The sequence below is a fragment of the Microcebus murinus genome, chromosome 1, assembly GCF_040939455.1.
Source record: "Microcebus murinus isolate Inina chromosome 1, M.murinus_Inina_mat1.0, whole genome shotgun sequence".
In the NCBI taxonomy this organism is placed as follows: Eukaryota; Metazoa; Chordata; class Mammalia; order Primates; family Cheirogaleidae; genus Microcebus; species Microcebus murinus.
This window is the reverse complement of record NC_134104.1, coordinates 62991801-63013341: the sequence shown is the minus strand read 5'-3', so window position 1 is coordinate 63013341 and position 21541 is coordinate 62991801. Positions and strand designations below refer to the sequence as shown.

Genomic DNA, 21541 nt, shown 5'->3' with positions numbered 1-21541 from the left:
GACTCTTGCTGAAACTAAGACACGCTAGGTAGTATTCTCTTACAGACAATCTCCCTCAGTATACAAACTCTGCACTGCTACTACAGAGGGAAGCAGCAGGTAATGTTTAGTAGCAGAGCAGAACCTCCTCCCCAAAAATCCAGCAGTGCCCAGCTGTGGACTTCCTGATATCAAGGGATATCTTCCTAGGTCAGTAGTTCTTAACTGGGGAAAATTTTTCCCCCAAGTGACATTTGGCAATATCTGGAGACATTTTTGGTTGTTACAACTTGGGGAATTGCTACTGGCATCTAAGAGTAGGGGGATGCTGCTAAACATCCTACAATGCACAGGACAGCGCCTTACAACATAGAATTTTTCAGTATGAACCGTCAATAGTGCCAAAGTTGAAAGACCCTCCTCTACATCCTTGCTCTCAAGTCCCCACCCCTTCGACTCCCGAAAATATTAATATCGTCCTCAATAGAAATAGTCCTGAAGTGTTTCCTTCTTTCTGAAGCATGATTTCAACACTGTTTTCCAAATCAACATTTTATATCCTTTTAAATAGTCTCAAAATGTGATCATCCTGCTTTGCTTTTAAGAAATGAAGGCCGCTGCCTGTGTATGTCAGAGAGAATCATCCCAGCATTGCCTTTTCCTCTTGCTGCTTCCTTTCCCATCTGGCTGCCCTTTTGCAACACAGAATGAGCTGAGCCCCAGGACCTGATGGAGGCCCTGCCTAACGCACCTTGACCAGGCACTGCAGCCAATGGAGCCAGTCCTCAGGGTGCAGGTCACTCCATGAGATGTGGCAGCTGGGTTTGTCAGTTGCCAGCCTGGCTGGGCCAGGCTTGTGGCCAAGCTGATTAATAAGCGCTGGGCTGACACTTCAAGTAGGGCTTGAACCTGCTGATTCTTTTCCCCACTTCCTTAGATCATTTCATTATTAAATTAAAGATTGTTGTGATTTAAACCGAACCACCAGGCAGCCTGGGGACAAACGTAGGGTTTGGTGAAGAAATGGAACCCAGTACTGCATTTACCAAATCCAGTCTCAGCTGGGTGCTTTTTCTTTCGTTTAAAGAAATAATTTAAAACTCCAAGGGCTGAAAGTAGAAGTAGAACCTTTCCCTGCAGTGTCAGGAGCCCACACAGAGAGGCTGGCATGCCAGGAAAGGGAGCTGATTATAAATAGCATGAAAAGCAGCATCAGTCAAAACTCACTGATGTGCCTGAGCAAAATGTTAAAAGAAACAAATAGCTTCTGGAAAAGGAAGCAATGATTTTTTTCTTATTTTTATAATTTAAAGTGCTAAGAAATAAAGACAGTTTATATTTGTATAGCTTTAAACACACATATGCATGCATGACATACAGCATACACACCAACAGAGCCCCTTTAAGAAAATGGGTAATCATTAATGTTAAAATAACAAAATCACAAGTAGTTGGAGCCTCACAGAAGGAGCACCTGCCTTTTTTCTTCTATGTAATCGATGCTATTTATTTAGAAGGTCAATGGCTTCCCCTTACAAAATAATTTTCCTGTCTGTATATATTTTTTTCCAGCTTAGATGGAAACCATTTGAGATTCCAAAAGCATCTCAGAAGAAAGTGGACTTCGTGAGTGTAAGTCAGCACTATCTGCACATTCCCCCTGCCCTCCTCTCTTCCATGGTAGTGATCCAACCATTTGCAGGCCGAATACCAAGCAGAAGCAGTCTTATCAGAAGGCAGCAGAGACAAAACCACCTGCATAAGCTTTGGGGGCCAGCCAAGGGTGTCTTTCTTATAGGCACCTTATGGCCCCTAACACCAAAGGGCACTCATAACTAATTACATCTTAGAAAGGCCAATGGAAATTGAACATTTTCCTACTTCAAGCTCCTTTGCTTTTGGCTAGAACAGGGGCTCTTAACCTTTTTGCTCCAAGGACCCCTTTGATAGTCTAGTGATACCTGTGTTTTTAAATGTGTAAAATAAATTACATAAAATTATAAATAAGCTAATTATATTGAAATAGAATGATAAAAACATTCCTAAAAACAAATTTGGTTTGGCTTATAGTCATATATAAGTTTCCTTGTTAAGGTACTAAATCATAAGATCTATGGAAAAATCTAATAAATAGGATATGAGCATAAATGTATTTTGAGATATCTATAACAACTATAATATGATATAAAAATATCCATGATACCAAAGGTACAGGCACTTCTAATACTGCTGTGGTTGGTTGCCTATATTCATATTAATTGAAAGAAATGATAAATTCACTCAGGTATTAGTGAAAATAAATATAAAATTTCTCTCTTCCAAGATAATGGACCCCTGAAATAGATGCCTGGGCTAGAATGGCATCAACTCAGGGTGGCAACTCTAGTTAGTACTATGCTGGTTGGAAGCTCTGTTTGGTAGTTAAGGTGCTGGGTTATTGGAATAACTGCACCCCAAAGGGAGAAGGGAGCTGAGAGAGACTAAAAGAGGGTTCTGCAGACCAGCCTCAGCTCATGGCTTACTTAGGGACAGTCTACATGCCCAGCCATGGGCCAAATTGCTTGAATCATGTTGGAATTCTTATCCTTATTAATTGCTCTAAACTCTGTGTTTAGAGTTGCTCCTCAGAAGCAGTCTGGATCTCAAATGTCCCACTGGTCCCAAAGGGAAGACCCTGGTAGAACTTTGTCTCATAACCCTAAAGTGACAGAGGGAGGGCTGCCTCTTGGGCACATTCATACTTTCCTTTCACTCTTCCGTGGGTCTTCCCCAGGGCCTGCACACCTTGTGTGGAGCTGGAGACATCAGGTCTAACAATGGGCTTGCTGTCCACATTTTCCTCTGCAACGCCTCCATGGGGGATAGGTAAGTGGCTCAGTGCTGGGGCAGGACATGCCATCTCCCAAGGGCTGTTGGCCAGAGAGTGAAGGCCAGGTCTTGCTTTGTGAAGTCACACATGCACCTACATTATTGTTTTTGTTGTTGGGTTTTTCCTCAGAGCAATGTTGACATATACTTATTGATAATAAAAATAAGTAAGCATTTCTTATCTTGACTGACCCCCATGACATAAACAAGCATGTCATATCATGATGCAAACAGAGGATGGGGCCCTGGAATGCAGGCATAGTTCAAGAGGCATTTTGACTTTAAGCAGGTTTGGGTCAGAATGTCCTAATTTTCTAAGGTTCCCCTGGGATGTTCTTGAATACAAAGTCACATTGCATAAGCAGCCATTAGGGCCACCCACCTGTTGGTGGCAGTTTAAGCTAACAGAGTTTGGCTTCAGCTGGCTAATAGTTTTGTATAAGCTTAAAGTTCCTAAGTAGAGGAGCTTATATATTGGCTTCTTTAAAAAATTAAAAAATATATAAATGACATTCCTGCCTTTTCTATGGGAGGCAGAACATCATAGCAATTTTATATCCTACCTCTAGAACCAGACCATTTATGTCCAAAGCCCAACTCCAATCCTCCTTGCTGAGTGATCTTGTGCATGTCATTTAACTTCTCTGACCCATGTATCAGAGCCAAGTTCACAATCCTATGACAAGGCACTGGAGACCTCCCTTTGGGTCCAACCTCATATCAGGCCACTTCCCCTCTCCACTTGAGCCACACTGGCCTTCACTCACCTCTCCAATCGGCCGTGTGCCCTCCTGCTTCAGAGCATTTGCACGTGCTGTTTCTTCTGCCTGGAATGTTCTCTCTACTCTCCATACCCTCACCTAAAAAATGCTTTCAGATCTCAGGTCAAATATGTCCCTTCTTTGAAGAAGCCTTTGCTGACTCCCCAACGTAGATCAAGTCCCTAGTCTTTCATTCCCTTGAATTTGATGTTCATACTGCCATTACAGTTTGTAATGATACAGTTCTATAATTATTTGATTGCCGGTTGACTCCCTACTAGACTCTAGATTCCAGAAGGGCAGATTTTACATCATTTTACTCAGCATTTTATAGCCAGCTCAGAGTCTGGTATGTACTAGACACTAAACAATAATTTGTGGTATGAATTAATTTAGCTAGATGGTATTAAAACTGAAAATCACAGGAATTACTCTGTATATTTCAGATGCTTTTACAATTCAGATGGGGACTTCTTGATTGGTGAGTTCTGAAGATTTCAGACCTTCTGCTGAAATTGCTAACCAGTCTCTAGCCACAAGCTGCCTTCTAATTTATACACATTATTTTCCTTCATCTTCCAATCTGTCTTATTTCATTTAGTGCAATCTACTGAGATCTAGAGGCCACTGGTGGCCACTGGTAGTCTGGAAAAGATTCCTAGTGTCCCTCAAAGCCCAAATACTATTTTCTGGTCTCTCTATCTTTGCCCATCTCTTCTGGGCCTTTCTGATCTGGGAGAACTAGGCAGCTGAAAAGAAATGAAGATTAATACCAACATGTGATTAGTTATTAAGGTAACTATTTGTCTTCAAGCTCACCCAATAAAAAACACATCTGTCATTCATAACTACAATTTAAATTCAAATTTTCTTGAGACCATCTAAAATGTAATGTCTATCATAGATTTTTCTGGTCTGCTCATTCTATTTGATGGTTTTTTACTATTGGTATTTTGGAGTCAACATTTTGATGTAGACATACAAATACCAGCCTTTCACTGGAGCTATCAGAAACGGATGACATTAGGCCGGGCATAGTGGCTCACGCCTGTAATCCTAGTACTCTGGGAGGCCGAGGCGGGCGGATTGCTCGAGGTCAGGAGTTCGAAACCAGCCTGAGCAAGAGTGAGACCCCATCTCTACTATAAATAGAAAGAAATTAATTGGACAACTAATATATCTATAGAAAAAATTAGCCGGGCATGGTGGCGCAGGCCTGTAGTCCCAGCTACTCAGGAGGCTGAGGCAGAAGGATCGCTTGAGCCCAGGAGTTTGAGGTTTCTGTGAGCTAGGCTGATGCCATGGGACTCACTCTAGCCTGAGCAACAAAGCGAGACTCTGTCTCAAAAAAAAAAAAAAAAAGAAAAGAAAGAAAGAAAAGAAATGAATGACATTCCATCCTATTGTATCTGCTGCCCATTTCGGCCAATTCACTAAACTGTGTATATACAAGCTCCTTATCTGGAGACAAAAAAAAAAATCAGTCATTTTTTAAATTCACGTTCTTCTAGATAACTAAACAAAGTTGTTAGAAGATACCTTCCCCCCTCCCAAGATATTCATTCAAGCTCTTTTCATTTGGAATGAAAAATCAAATGCAGCCCTTAAGGCTCCTCTCTTCCCGAAGTGGTTCTCACACGAAAAGCATTCCTCACCACTGCCCTGTCTCCTTCGCCAGTTCCCCAGAAAGGGAAGCTTCTCATTTATACCGAGTTTGGCAAGATGCTTGTGCAGCCCAATGAAATCTGCGTCATTCAGGTTGGTGATGTGTCCCCTTCTCCTCCCTGCCTCTCACTAATTTGGGAGCAATCAGATGTTTCAGCTGCTGCTATTTCCAACTCTAAAATTTCTCTGTCATGTCTGGGCAACAGGAAGGGAGTCTGAGTTATGCAGAAGGCTCCATGTGCTGAAGGGCGAGCAGGCTTGGGTGCTTTAATACAGCACACGATACCAAAGCAAAGAGCAAGTGTCGCTTCGCTTGCCTAAATATTTATACACATGCTGGGTAAGCCCCTGTTCCCGCTGATGACGGTGGGGACAGTGAAGGTGCATCTTTTTTTTTATGCTATGATCTCTAGACTCAATGAGAGATAAGACTAGAGTTGGCTTGGGTCACAGATGTGATTAGGAATTAAGTTTTTCTTTCTAACTCATCTTCGTTCTGGTGCTCTCTCAAACGTAGTTCAGCGAATCAGAGCTTTACTTTTGCACTGGCTGTGGCCCTGAAGTAGCTTCTTTATAACTATAAGTGTGATTTGAGAGGGCACACTCATGTCTGCTTTCCATTCCAGAGGGGAATGCGGTTCAGCGTAGATGTCTTCGAGGAGACCAGGGGCTACATCCTGGAGGTCTACGGCATCCACTTTGAGTTACCTGACTTGGGACCCATTGGTAAATCTTCACTATGAGCCTCTAAGGCTCACTTAAGATATAGGATACAGATAATTACATGAAAGTTAAACATCCTTCTTCCCTCACTATCTCACTCAAACTTCAGCTTTTCTCTCTAGACAACTTCTTCTCTAGACCAAGTGTCTTCCCATAAAATACATGCATAACAGAAAATGCCCCGAACCAACCCATTATAAATCTCCCTAGAACAGTACATCAACACTGGAGATAAAGACAATATATAATAGATTTCTGGTTTTACAGTGTACACTGTAAAGGATGTAGAAGTGTGGGTTACTGTGGGCTGGAGTCACCAGGAACAGCTTCACAGAAGAGATAATATTTGACTAATTCTTGATGAAAAGTTGAGGAGAAGTAAAAAGAAAAGGAAACAGTTTTGCAAAAGCATACAAATGTGAATGAGCTTTGTGAATAGGACAGAGAGCCTTTTCTTAAGTCAATGGTTTGTGTGTAGACAGTAAAGTGGGGAAAACCATAAAAAATGGACAGGGCTATATTCCTATCGAAAGAATGGACACACTGGGTGACACATAGTCTATGAACCTCACGTTCCTACTTAGCACGCTCCACGAAATCCACATATAACAGTCAAAAATGTACATCACTCAGTGCTATGAAGGAGCTAAAAACCACAGACCTGTGAGGCAGATTAAAACATTCGCAAGTGAACAAAGGTCCCTTCAGTCCTCATCCTTCTGGCAAACTGGAGGCAGGAGATGCAGTGTTGGGAGGGGTTGTTCTCAAAACATCTCTTGGAGCGAAAGGAGTGGCTGGAAAAATTGGCCCTTGGTTTCATCTTTGGTCACACCTCCCAGTTCTTCCCTTCCTTGTGAACAGCTTTTTAGAGCAAAACAGGGACAGGCCAGCATGTGCCTTCTGGTCACTCCCCTGAGGGATCCAAATATGCAGAGGAAGGTGGGAGGCAGCAGAGAGGCAGCTGGAGCCATGGTGGGCCTGCTGTCATCCTGCTCACCGCCCACTCTTCCCACTTTGCTCTGGCTTCCTGCTGCTCTGCAGTCAGCATAGCCTCCAGGTTCCAGGGAACATGTACCCTCTGGAAAATATATGTAATTTACTAACCAGCCGGGGGCTTATTTTTTTTAACCCTAGGAGCTGGAAATGATAAAACACTCCCCAGGTTTCTCCTCTCAGAGTTAAATTATGTTTTTGCACTTATGCTTTTTCATATTTGGTCTTTTGATTTGTTTTCTTTCTCTGGAGGGAACACTTGCTCCTAAGCAAAGGTAAGCAGACAAGTCCTGAATACTTCCTCCCTGAGTGGCAGACAGACCTTGCAGGCTGGAGAGGTTTCATAGACTTGAATTCTGAGTTCTGTCTAAGGAGCAGAGGCATGCCTGGGGCAACAGTAAGTAACCCTTCCTATCTGAGAAGGGTTACTCACGGACTATCGATGAGTTCTAGAGTCATCCAGGTTTCCTTAAAAAGAAAGGGTCTGGGATTCTATCCCATCTTCCCTTTTCTCTTTTCTAGTCTCTTTCTCCCCCTGCCCCTTCCATCACCTATAGTGAGGAGATAATCATATGAAATGGTTTTGTTAACCATAATCACAACCTTAGGAAGTGATGCTGGTGATAATAATGATGATTTTTGTGAATTTTTTTCTGATGAAATTCCTTGGATCCTCCTGAAAAAGTACTAGACTGAGAATCCAGTATTTAAGCAATGAAAGCAAATTTATGGAGTGGCTCTTGACATAAAAGAAAACCTTTCTCTTTGCACAACTGTGAGCATCTTTCCTATGTCATTTTCAAAGTGTCTAAAAGACTTGGGTTACTGTGTTCTAGGAGCAAATGGCTTGGCCAATCCTCGTGATTTCTTGATACCTGTTGCCTGGTATGAAGATCGCCAAGTACCAGGTGGTTACACTGTGATTAATAAATACCAGGGCAAGCTGTTTGCCGCTAAACAGGTAAAGTAAGAGGGTTGGTAAGCAGGACACAGAATGGATAGTTATTGGGGACCTCTGAATTGCCAAGACCTGTGTTCGATACTTTGCATATCCTTCATCTTTACCACTCAACTAAGGTACAAAGGGTCCAAACCAGCATTTGAACCCCTGTCTGTCTGACTCCAAACATTGTGTTCTTTTCACTTATCAGGCAAGGAAAACACTGTTACTATGTAGGTCTCTAGAAACAGTGTGGAAAACATAATATGCAGGCAGCATAATATGTTCTGAAAAGGAAAATGAGTTAACAAGCAGATCAGCCAAGATTCATATTTTCCAATCACTGCCACGTTTCAAATACAAGCAATAGCTAATACAAAACAAGTAGAACTCAGTTAATAAAGTTGGTTTATACTACCAAGCTGGGAAATTCAGAACATAAGCAAAGGCCCAAATCATAATTTAGAAGAAATAACATATGCAATCTATATTATATTTCTATATAATATTACTTGATATGCTAAATATATAATATATGAGAATAAAACAATCATACCATAAAAAGAACCCAAAGATCTCTTCTGGTTAGCATTATTTGTTTGCTTTATTTTCTCTATTTGACTTATTCCTTGTATTTGCCAAAGTATGTTATTGTCCTTGGAGAGAATCTAGAGGTTATGCCAACTAGCAGAGCCCAACCAGTTTGACACTTAAAATTCAACTCTGAAGCAGACAACATTGTCATCCTCATATTCTCTGGGTCAGGGTCTTTCAAAATTCAAATTCAGGGGCTATTTGCATTAGAACCCCTCAGGGAGGCTTGTTAAAAATGCAAGTCCCATACTACTCTATCCTGGCAAAAATGAGAGTCTCTGGAGATGAGGCATGGAAAGCTACATTCATTTTAAGCATGTGCCCCAGATTACTTTTTACTACAGTTGATAGAGAACTACCATTCTAGAAGCAGCCAGAAGCTTCTCCAGAAAGGTTTCCACTTTCCATGTGGACCCTGAGCTGCTTATTTTGTGTGGGCCCTTACTGATCCATTCTCCATTCTTTGCTATGACCTGTGCCTGGGAGCACAGATCTATGTGGACTGTACCATCTGGGCTCCCTGGGCAGCTGTTTTCCAGCTGGGTTCAACCCACAGGAAATTGGAGGGCAGAAGGAAAGACAAGTTGGGGTATTTCTCCCCTGCTTTCTCACTGTGGGGACTGTGTTTCTGGCAGTAGCTCTATCCCCTATGGCCTCATCTCCTGCTGGGTAGCCCCAGTGGTGTGCTGGAGCTGATTCATACTGACTTGCCGGAGCTGATGTGCACATCTCTTGCCAATTCTGTGTTCAGTGACGTCACATTAATAGCTCAAAAATGATCATGGTGAGAGTATTTACACCCCAGAAATCTGAAAACACTATAAATCAAAGCTTTATATTTTTCTCCAAAGAGCTGCTCATTAAATATTTAGTAAATATTTAATGGGGCATTTCACTGGGTAGCTCCCTTCTTCATGGTTCTAGCTCTTGCTGGAATCCTGTAACTCCAGCTTCCCTCCCTTATTCCACATGCCTAGGGATGGCAGTGTCTTCCCATTATTGTTAGGCTCAGATACCTCAACAGCTCTCTTGTCATTCCATTGAACTCTAACCACACTTCTATGAGTAGTCCCTTCATTAAAGCCTTTAGGGAATTCTGAACTGGATTCTATTTCTCAAAGAGACACATAGCTGCAGTGGGGACCATCTTCCTATAGCAGAACACCGATCCCTTTCTGCCCCAGTACAAGACCAAGAAGCATCACCTGAAGATTGCTCTGAAATCTTAATTCCTTGAGGTTGGAATTCTTGGAGGCCTCCTCTCCTCTCCTAGACTCAACCACCCAGGCACTATGTCTACTGGAAGCTTCTCTAGGCTGCAATTACCTGGAGAACTATCATAGCAGGTGCCTTCTGCATCAGGAAACAGAAGGTAGCCCAGATTTGAGAATTGCTGACATCCACAGATTCCCACAGTTAAGTTAAAAATTGTTGAAAAGGCACTTCTTGGAAAATGTGCTGTGCTTTGCTGCACATGTGATTGGAAGGCAGCTGCAGCTTATGAACTGGAAAAATAGGGTTAGTGGCTAAGTGAGGGCCTGGTAGAGGGTGTGTGAAGCAACCACAAAATCATTAAGGGTTATGCTTCTCCCAAAGGATGGTATAATTAAATTGATAACAAAATCAAATCAAAAGAAGAGAGAGTTATGCACAGAACATACTGTGGAATCACAGCTACAAAAACATTAGAAGCTAAAATCACCCTTCTCTGCTTTTTGTGATTAGGATGTCTCCCCATTCAATGTTGTGGCCTGGCACGGGAACTATACACCCTACAAGTACAACCTGGAGAACTTCATGGTCATCAACTCAGTAGCCTTCGACCACGCAGTAAGTCTGAACCATGTAGTGGCCCTGGGGATTGGGCAACCCTTGGGTGGGAGGGGTCCACAGTAGACCCCCGACATTCACAGATCTAACATTTCCACTATCACCCTTGGAAGCCCTAGATACAATCACTTGTCCTTTAGAGAAGTAGCAAATAACATAGCTAGTGGGGCAGCCACGCCAGATACTCAACATTCACCTGAACACAGCGACTCTTATAGATGGGTAAAAACTTAGTTTCTTTGTGGAACATTTATTCTGAAAAAACAACCAACTGCTAAATGTTAGTGATAAAGGGAAGAGAAAAGAGCATTTATGGATTTGGAGCAGTCTCTGTCCTCACAAATCTTGAGTCTCTCCTGCATGCTCTGGCCCCCTTCTGCAGTGCCTCCACTCCTGGCTGAGTTTGGTAGTGATGGAGCTGACGGCCCTCTTCTAAAGTTACTCATGTTCAGTGCTTGGATTTAAACCAAAGAAATTCTAGAGTGTGGACTTGGTCATATTTTTCACTCAGTTAGGAAGCCACGAATAGGTCCCTGGTCTACAGCGCAGGCCCCGAAGGCCCCACATTCTTGATAAAGTGCTAGTTCTGAGATCCTGGGGGAAGGTTCATTTTGCAGCCTTGTTCATGAGAGATTAACTTAACCCACGAGCTGGAGGGATAATTAGAGCAGAAGCCAGAGAATCACAGACAGAAGGATTACTCTGAGCCAGTTCATCTTATCTCTGGGGGGAACAAAACTACCTTTCTGAACAGCAGCAACTCTTAATAAAACCAAAGGGGAAAAGAAAAAGGAGACAGCAAGCCCAAAACAGCATGAAAAAGGATCCTGAGCCACTGATAAAGCTTTATTTGTGCCTCACTACCTTCTCTTTAATAGTTTCAGAGAAACAGATGAAGAACTGTTAACTCTCACAGCAATAGGAGAGTTGGGTTTTTTAAAAATTTGAATTTACTAGAGGTTCCATATTCTCTGTATTGCTGCTATAGTTATGTTTCCAAAATTCAGATCTGATTATTCCACCACTGCATACGAAAACCTTTGCAGGCTTCCCAGGGCTTAGGATTAACTCTGAGCTCTGAAGCATGGTGTTTGATGCTCTTCGCCATCTGTCCCTGGACTCATTTTCCAGTACCACCTCTTGCCCCTCTCCCTTCTGTCAGTGCACCATGGGTTTTAGCCTTCTTTCTTCTTGGCAAAATGTCTGTGTGCTTTGATGTCTCTTCTGTTTTCTGTGATCAGAATTCCTTTTCCTTCTCTCCTTCCATCCCTCCCTTCCTTCCTTCTTTCCTCCCTCTCATTCTCCATTTCTTCCTCCCTCGCTCATTTTCTTTCTCTCTATCTCTCTTTCCTTCCTTCTTTCTTTCTCTTTTCCTTTCTCTTCTTCATTCTTCAAGACCTACCTCAAATATCACCTTCTCTTTGAAGCATTCCTTAACCCTTTCAGGCAGAAATAGCTGCCCCACCTCCACCCCACAATTGATGCTAAAGGGGCAGGGAATAGGCTCCAGTCATCTTTGAACCCCCAGACCCTGGCATGGCATCTGAAAGCAAACATGACTGTTGGTTTCAATTAAATTGAACCTCAATCTTTCCACTAAAGAATTCTAAAGTTCTTGAAAAAGCACGATCTTGTCCTTCAACCTATCCCACCTCTACACTACCACTACCAAGACTAGTGATGTAAATGGGATATTTTAGGCCTGAGAGTCAAACAAGGATAAGAAAGCAATGAACCAGTTCTCAGACTTTCTTGCCCACAGATACCATCTGTAATCTCTGTGATTCCCCCAAAGAGAAGCACATCTACACCAAAACTTGGATATTGTGTTATTTCTATTTCCACCTTGCTCTGAGCATCCCTTCTGTGGCACATCCCATCTATAATCACCCTGACCTGAGGTTGAGAGGCAGGCACCATTGGTTCTGAGACCCATGGAGTAGTAGGTTGCATGTAATGTAGGCTCAGCAGGGTGAAAAAACAGTTCAGAATCCTCTTAGCTGGTGTTAATTCATTTTGCTTTAAGCACAGCAAGAGGGGAAAGTCAGATGAGTGATTACTGCACCTCCACCTCGATGATAAGCCAGACTTGGCTTGTTTGATCAGAAATTAGACTGTCACTTGCAAACACCTTCATGTGTGGGTGAAACGCATGTATACAGCCACCTCCCTTGCCTCCTATGTTCAGTCTCTCCTCGTGCATTCACAGGACCCATCCATTTTCACGGTGTTGACTGCCAAGTCTCTCCGCCCCGGAGTGGCCATCGCTGATTTTGTCATCTTCCCACCTCGATGGGGGGTTGCTGATAAGACCTTCAGGCCTCCTTATTACCACAGTAAGTCTCTCTTTTGCCAAGCCACATGTAGAAACCAAAGAGTCAGCAAAGCAGTGAACACTACCCATTGGGAATAATGCCTGGGTTGTTTCTGGACACTTTGCCTGGGCTTGAGGTTAGGATCCTGCCTCAAGAGGCATAAAGCCAGTACCCAGACTTCAAGCTGCTTAAATAACTGCAACTTCTGTAGGGACGGTAGCGAAGCATTGACTCTGAGCCTAGATCCCAGTTTCTCTGGCCCTGAAGGGAGGCAGAGAGGCTGGCAAAGTGTGAAACAAGAAGTCTCTTCACATTTCAGTTGTTTCTTTTGGGAGATGGGAAGTGGTGGGGATGTTGGTAGTTTGTTTTTGGAAAGCTCATTACCTGTCTGTTCAAGAGTACCTTTTCCAATTATTTTGGCAGGGCAAAGCAGACTGCAGTCAGTCTAAACAGGGATGGACTCTATTCTGGAAGGAGTGTCTGTAGAGCATTTGTTGCCTAGAAGAAGACCTAACAAATCTATTTTTATTTTATTAATATTATTATTACTGAGAGCTAACAATTATTGGCCAGTTTCTGTGGCCCTGTTATAAGTTCTTTAAAAGTACTAATGCATTTAATCCTTAATTATAAAAGATAGGTAGTATCATTTTCCTCTTTTTTTCAGACAATGAAACTGATACAAGAGGAATTAAGTAATGCTCTCAAGGCCTCACAGCTAGTTAAGTGGTAGAGTCAGGATTTAATTACAGGCTGTCTGATGCTAGAGCAGACACTAATGACCACTAACTGATGTGGCTGACATAGTGCCTGGTACAAAGCATGCTTTTAATAAATATTTATTTAATAAGTGAATGCATCACCAAGAATGAATAAAATACTTCATGGCTGTTCTTAATGAAGTTGACATTTTTAATTGTGTAATAGCTGGCTGAAAATCAAACCTAAAGGTCAGTGTACAATTACGCTTTCTGGAGTTTGCCTGTTTTTTGTACATAGAGCTTTGTAAAGACTCTAAGATGCATTTCATCTGGAACATTCTAGAAAACAAACCCTTCCTTGGTTAGCCTCAGGGCCTTCTGTTTATATGAGGTTCCTCTCTATATATACCAGCTCCCAGGTGCTAGAGCTCAACAGAATGATGGGCAATTTAGGCATTGGGGAACTAAGGATGGGGAACTAAGGCCTTCAGTATGGAAGAAGGCCACTTTGTGGTCAAATGTTAGCATCCTCCTTTTCAGGTGATACCATCATGGTGGAGAAAAGAAAACAGTTACTCCTACAGAGACACCAGCTGCTTTGTGAATAGTGTCATAAATCCTTTCTAAAGAACGTCAAGCCCATTAAACACCCTAACTGTTCTCCTCCTGGAAGTTAGTGCCCTAGAGCTGTGGTCCCCAACCCCAGGACCACACAGCAGGAGGCGAGTGAAGCCCCCTCTGCACCCACAGCCGCTCCTCATCGCTGGCATCACTGCCCGACCCCTGCCCCCTGTCAGATCAGCAGTGGCTATCGGACCATCATAGGAGCCCGAAACTGGGCCTTCGAGGGATCCAGGCTACTTCTCCCGGTGGGAATTGAACACCTGATGATCTGAGGTGCAGCTGAGGCAGCGACCTCTCCCCAACCCCCTGTCTGTGGAAAAACTGTCTTCCACAAAACTGGTCCCTGGTGTCAAAAAGGTTGGGGACTGCTGCCCTAGAGAATCTGTTGTCAAGGAGAATTTGCCCTGGCTTACAGCCTGCACCTTACATGCTAGTCTTTAATAATTCAATATATAAGGCCAGGCATAGTGGCTCACGCCTGTAATCCTAGCACTCTGGGAGGCTGAGGCAGGAGGATCACTTGAGCTCAGGAGTTGGAGACCAGCCTGAGCAAGAGCGAGGACCTTGCCTCTACCAAAAATAGAAAAATTATCCAGGCATGGTAGTATTTGCCTATAGTCTCAGCTATTTGGAAGGCTGAGGCAGGAGGATTGCTTAAGCCCAGGAGTCTGAGGTTGCAGTGAGTTATGATGATGCCACTGCAGTCTAGCCTGGGTGATGGAGACTCTGTCTCAAAGAAAATAAATGAATAAATAAATTAAATAATGCAATATTTCACTATTGTTCTTGTAGTGAGCTTGCTCTGTGTGTCTGGGGTAGGGCTTTTCACAGTTTAGCATGTGCCAGAGTCACCTGCATGGCTTTTGCTAAAACACAGATTACTAAGCCCCACACTTAGAATTTCTACTTCAGTAGGTCCAGGATAGGACCTAAGAATTTGCATTTTTAACAAGTTCCCCAGTGATGCTGATGTTCTAGGGACCTCACTTTGAGAATATTCGGGGATATAAAAATCACTTAGAATATCTTTTTTAGAAAGTTTGTTTTCAAGGCCCACCCTCAGAGAGTTTATTGATTGATACTGAGGTGGAACCCCAGAATCTGCATTTGTAACTAGCAAGTCAGGGGATTCTAATGGAGGAGATCAGCAGATTGCATGTTGAGAAACACTGGCCTAGGGTTTGTCTCCCTACCTACGTGGAGGAATAATACAGTGATCTGACTTGGACAAGCTTGCTACTATGTTATAGGCACTCCACCCACTCTTTAATTTTGATTTGTAATTTGCACTGCCTGAAACAAATAGCCTTGTGAGATGCCTCCTACAATTTTTCATTGATTCTCAGGGTAAATTTGGCCCGAGGGTAGATCTTATCAAGGTATGGTGGCCCTGAGTTAGTTGGAAAACACACACACACACACAGAACCCAAGTTAGAAATTAGACCAGAGATATTAAAAATAAAGCTTTAGCAATATTCAATATCTTTGCTACTTTGTTGTGACTTTATAAGAGAAGTAGGGGATTACTTCTGTAGAAATATTGCCTTTAGTCATCTTAATGCACCTTAGTCAAGTAGATTCAGCTTTAATCAGAAAGGCAAGGTCCATCATCCCACTGTCCTTTGAAATGTAGAAAATGATGTAGAAATGTCATCACCAAACTCATTGCTACCTAAATTCATATTCTGATCAAAGCTGAAGTCTGTCTTGCTTTCTTCTTAAAATTAAGCCATGAAGGTGACCCTGAGGACACATATTAGAGCAAGGATCGTGACAGCAAATTTAAAGTATGAGCAGAACTGTTCTTAAAATATAGATACTATATGCTTACATTTACTTCGTTATTCCCACTTCATGGAGAAAGGAGCAGAGCTCTGATCTGCATCTCACACCTTTTCTGCAGGAGCTGCCCCATTCTCACGCACTTTGCAGGGGCCGGCAGTAGCTTTTTGTTTTCTGGGCAAGGTGGTTGTAGCTGCTTCATGGATTATAAAAGTATTTTGGCACTTGGTTATATTTCACTTGTAAGTAAGAAAGGCAGCCACTTATCATGTCAAATGTTTGAGTTTGCAAAGATTGCCACTGCCATATCTTTCTATTCTATCCACAGTTTGGACGCTCAGCACTCTCACAGGACAGACTATAAGTAGATTTCAACAGGATGTTTCTTATTCATCTCTGTATAACAGTACCCAGCACAATGTCTAATTATGTATGTTGGATGGCTGGATGGGTGAAGTGGGAAATGGACAGATGAATGGATGGATGGGTAGAGGGGTGGATGGAGATGGAAAGGTACTCACATTTACTTAGGGGTTATAGCTCTTTAATTCTTACTCTAAATGTATTACTGTTCTAAAAAAGAGCTTTGTTTCAACAAGCATAAGATCGGGAAAGTGGAATCATGGTGATTTTTGTCATGTTTTGTGTGGCCCCGGAAAGCACAACTAGGACCAATGAATTTAACTTACATAAAAGCCAATTTCCATTTACTATAAGAAGGAACTTTCTAATACCCAGAGCTCTTCAATAATATGATAGGTTGATGTGTAGAGTAGAGAGCTTTCATTCACATGCAGGCAGAGCCCAGGAAGTAATCTGTCAGGAATGATATAGAAAATTCTTCTGTATTGAGTAGAAAAGTAAGGATCCCTTCCAATTTTAAGATTTAGGATTCTATGAATAGGATGTCAATGGAAATGGAAAAAAGAAACAAATCTAAAAGACATTTTGAGGAACAGAAGAATAAGATGATATCAGATTCAGATATAAAAAAACAGTATTTGTTATAATTAAAAGCATTTGTTGTGTGTGTTTTACAGATACCAAGTTTCTTACACACATAGATCATCATTTGATAATGGCCTTTAAGTCTAGGTTTCTTTTCATTACATCATCTTCCATCAACACTCACACACACTCACACGCACACACACACACACACACACACACACACATACACACATCCTCTACTTCAGCTTTCTAGATTGGGAACCAGAAATATGGTGATGAATATACTAAAGTGCAGCTATTTGGGAAGGGGTTCTCATCTGGGGGCTTGTAAGCTTAGATGATAAAGTGTTAATATATATGATCCTTATTATGATTTACATTTTAATGATTATTTTGTCTGGGCCCTGATTTTTTTTTTTTTTAGATCTTGCCTAATTTCTTATAGGTTGTAGAACACAAGACCTCTGATAATCCACATGATGATGCAGCAGAGATTTGCCTACCAAGAATGACACACTGATGAATATTGTATGGTTGTTCTTCTGTCAGTTGTACTCCTTATTAATCCTATAAAGTGTATTAGATTCTCGTATCTTCTTGCCATTCTGCAGAAATAATGTTTTAGGGGTCTTGGTGTTTTATTGGCCTTGCCTTGGATAATAAAAATAACACTGCTTCAACCTTCCCAGGAAACTGCATGAGTGAATTCATGGGACTCATCAGAGGTCACTATGAGGCAAAGCAAGGGGGGTTCCTGCCAGGAGGCGGCAGCCTGCACAGCACAATGACCCCCCACGGGCCTGACGCAGACTGCTTTGAGAAGGCCAGCAAGGCCAAATTGGCACCTGAGAGGATTGCTGATGGCACCATGGTGAGCAAGTTAAATACTAGGCTCTGCTAGCCTCTGGGCTCCCCAACCTTGTTGAGAGGAGTGACTAGTTTTTATTTCTCCAAAGTCATGGAAAAGAATTCAAAAGAGAAGTGTGTGTGTGTGTGTGTGTGTGTGTGTATGTGTGTTTGTGTTTACACGTGTGTATGCACACACCCTTGTGTATGTACCAGACTCCTGGTGTGGTAGTATAGAAAGAGCTTTGGACTTAGAGTCAGACTTAGCTTCAAGTCCCACTTCCTGTGTGACCTTGAACAAGTCACTTAACTTCTTTGTGCTTCGTTTTCCCCATCTGTAGATTGGGTATGGTATCCAACCCAGCAGATGGCTGTGAGTTTACCTTATAGACTGTCCAATACTGTTCAAATGTAAGGGAATATTATTAACAGTGTGTGAAGGGTCTTCCTGTTTTGTATGCAGCCCTGTATATATGCTGTGTCTCAGAGTCTTCTGCTTTTTGAAGTAATCCTCTAGGACCACAATAGCAGCAGAGGCAGGATGTCACCTTCAGCCAGTTTCTCAAGCCAAGGGGAGGTCAGGAAGCCTTTGCCTCACTATAGTCAGGGCTCGTGAGCAGCAATTCTCAGCTGTTTGCTCATTTTCCTTTGCTCTGCTTGGCATGGATGAAACTGATGGGATTTAAAACCTGTTTTGTATTCCTCCTGTGTCAGGCTGTAAACATTGAGGCTGAACACAATTGCAGTTGGCTGCGGTACTTGATTTTATTTTATTTTTGCATTCTTGGAGGTAGAGTTTATGGACCACAGGGAGTAATTTTATGCTGAACCATATGCAAATTTGCTTTACATTTTTAAGCAAATGCCTTCAAGGCTACCTGGTTTAACATCTGTAACACAGACCTGCCTGACTCCATGCTTGCAAACTACCTAAGCAGTGAGCATAGCTGTCCATCTGTCCTGTGCAATTTGCTTTCAGTCTCAACCCCAGGGCCAGGGTTGGTGGAACTCCTTTGGAGGGGGAGTGTAAGAGTCCCATCTGTTTGCTTCAGCTCTATTTCCCCTTGCAAGGCCTCTCTGGAGTTTCTGTAGAACCCCTACATCTCAATGAGATGTAGTTTGACATTCTCAGTTAAGCTATTGCCTCTGAAGGCTCCTAGAGGTGCATTCTTGGAGGCTACCCCAGAGATGCCACTCAATAAGCTTTGGTGCCCCAACTGGGCTTTGGGTAGTCGATGTCACCAGGTACCTGTGTTCTACATCAGCAAAGCAGAAGACAGGGCTGTTCCTATGGGGAAAAAGACTTTGGCGTAATGTCTAAGACCTGGAGTATTAGTGAGAAAGAGCTTCTATGTATGGGTGTTAGGAGAATGGGAAACCCTGGGTATCCAGGGAGCCAAAAATAGCTGGTGGGGAGGATTCAAAATTTTACCTAGACCTACTTTGAATCTTCCTCACCATTTCTCATTATATAATTTAGACTCATGTCTATCTATATGCCTTATCCTTTTTCTAGTCTGTAATGATTAATTTGATATACTATCTTCAAAGCTCGGGTGAGATGGGGCTTGTTACCCTAGTCGGACAGCAAGGCCCCTAAGAAGCAATCAGCAAAGAAACAACGATAATGATGGCCATAATAATGACCCTGCTATCTGAATAGTGCTTTATACCTTGCGTAGCACTACACATGATCTCATCCAGTCCTCAAATCAGCCTGTGATAGAAGTCAGGCAGGAATACTCATCTCCATTGTTTCAGTCAAAAAGAAGTTAATGTACAGGCATATTAGACCCCAAATCTTAATGTGGGTGCTCTGTGTTGTGTCACAAGAGAATTCTATTATTTTCCTTTTGCTTGTCTATATTTTTTTTTATTTCGAAGTGTGAGCATATAAGAATTTTGGGGTTTGGTTTTTTGTGTTTGTTTTTTAAAAGCCATGATGGGCAGGAAAATCAACATTTGATGAAGCTGGAATGTCTAAGATGCACAGAGTAGTTGCATATTCTTTCTGCTATAAATAAAAACCTCCAGAACACAGAGCAACAGCCAAACCCTTCTGAGATATGGCTTTTGAAAGTGCTATAGCCATTCCTGCCATTTCCCTCCTCTCCTTCCCACACCCCCTTTTCCTCCTTTTCCTTCCCAAGCCCATCTCAGTGGTCTGAAGAGGCAGGCTCAAATTCCAGGTCTTTTCTGACTTGTCAACTTAGGCAAGTCATTTCCCAGCTGTGAGCCTTAGTTCTTCCTCTGCAAACTGGGAGTATGCCCTTCTTCACAAGGACATAGCCACAGTAATTCCAGCATTCTCCCACCTCTGCCCTTAGATCTAACAAACTTAGCTCCATAATGCTATGAGGACAACGTGAGGCTTAAGTGCCCACTTCTATTTTACAGAATGAAACTTGAAGCTCTGAGAAGTTAGGGGTCTTGCACCAGGACTCACTAGCTTATAAGTAGTAGGACTAAAGACAGAACTCAGGGCTTGAACCTGCTCTCCTCTCCAAGCTAGCACACGTGACTAATTATTCAAAGATTCCACCTACCCATTCCTTCTCTTGATCTAATCAAATGTGTTTATTATCTGCCTCACCTCTTCTTTCTCATCCCCATCTCCATCTCCTCCAGGCATTTATGTTTGAATCATCTCTAAGTCTGGCTGTCACCAAGTGGGGACTCAAGACCTCCAGGTGTTTGGACGAAAACTACTACAAGTGCTGGGAGCCTCTCAAGAGCCACTTCACTCCCAGTTCCAGGAACCCAACAGAACCTAACTGAGACTGGAGCATCACTACCATAATTAAGAGTGGATTTGTGTGGTTTCCTTGAGAATCTCATGCCCTCTGGCAGTATTGGGGGAGGCAATTGGTTAAAATAAGAACTCACTTTTCATAATCAAGGAACTCAGAACTTGATTTGTAGAAACACGTTTGGAAAGTTCTATGGTTGTCACCTTAGCTATTCAATAAATACTTGCTGATGTTCTGTGCAAATGACAATTGGTCATAATTGTCTTGATGGCACAGACCTATAGCAGCCAGGACCAGCAGGCCAGGTAAGCACGTGAGATTGGACCAAGACCAGGGCCCCTTCCCATATGCTTAGCCTGGGGCCTTCCTTCTAGGAGCACAAGTCCAGGCATCTACTAGAGACCATAAGACCAGGCCTCAAGGAAGGGTAGGCCAAGCATTAAGACCCTGAGCTGAGGCCAAAGCCATGGCCATGCTCTTATGAGCCACTCCAGGCTTGAGGAGGTGTAGGAGGTCAGCAGATCTCCAAACATCCAGCTTTTGGCCTAAAACAGATGAGGAGCCAGGTCAACAGACTGTCTAACCTTGGTAGTCAGATAGCAGCCAATATGGTGATTTTGGACAAGAACCCCAGTCACCAAGAAATGAGAACCATTCATTCCCTTGGGGAGACCAGCTGTCTCAATTTGCCCAGGATGGCCTCCATTTTTGAAATGAAAGCCCCACATCCTAGGAAACCCCTCAGTCCTGGTCACTCATTTATCCATTAGATAACCACGTGTTGAGCCCCTTACTACCAGCTACAGAGCAAGATGCTGGGGATGGATGGTTGAAAAAGAAGCAGCAGCCCCTCCCCTTAAGGAGATCAGGGCCAAAGATCAAGGCCTGAGCACAGGGCCATGACACAAATGAGGCAGTACTGTGTGGAAAGCTGTACCTAACAGTTCCCTCCCTGTGGTCAGCATCCCTCCAAGTACTGGGCTGCCCAGGACTTACGGTGTCAGTTAATTAGGCTCTCATGGCATGAGAAGACAGGCAAATCAGAGCAGAAATATGACAGGAAGTGATGCTTGTCACTACTTCAGTTCTGTAGTTTTAGCACATTTCTCCCACTTTGTTGCCCTGGTAGCAATTTTGATATTCTGCTACCAAGTTTTCATTCAATAATATGTAGTGAGAGTCAGGTACATGTCAGGGCCTAAGGACTAGGACTGCCAG

At 42.7% G+C, this 21541-nt stretch overlaps 1 protein-coding gene across 2 annotated transcripts in view; it reads left to right on the top strand.

Moving 5' to 3' along the window:
* Positions 1-20566, top strand: part of HGD (homogentisate 1,2-dioxygenase) — a 42544-nt gene extending 21978 nt beyond the window's left edge. Inside the window, exons 5-14 of one of the 2 annotated variants that reach the window (XM_012780543.3) lie at positions 1552-1611; positions 2753-2844; positions 4055-4089; positions 5287-5366; positions 5900-5999; positions 7826-7950; positions 10249-10353; positions 12563-12689; positions 17417-17598; positions 20202-20566. In XM_012780543.3, the coding sequence (XP_012635997.1) occupies positions 1552-1611; positions 2753-2844; positions 4055-4089; positions 5287-5366; positions 5900-5999; positions 7826-7950; positions 10249-10353; positions 12563-12689; positions 17417-17598; positions 20202-20351 (1056 nt within the window). In that variant the 3' untranslated portion in view covers positions 20352-20566. The remainder of the gene's footprint in view (positions 1-1551; positions 1612-2752; positions 2845-4054; positions 4090-5286; positions 5367-5899; positions 6000-7825; positions 7951-10248; positions 10354-12562; positions 12690-17416; positions 17599-20201) is intronic. The other variant, XM_012780544.3, reaches the window with a different exon arrangement.
* Positions 20567-21541: the final 975 nt, after the last annotated feature.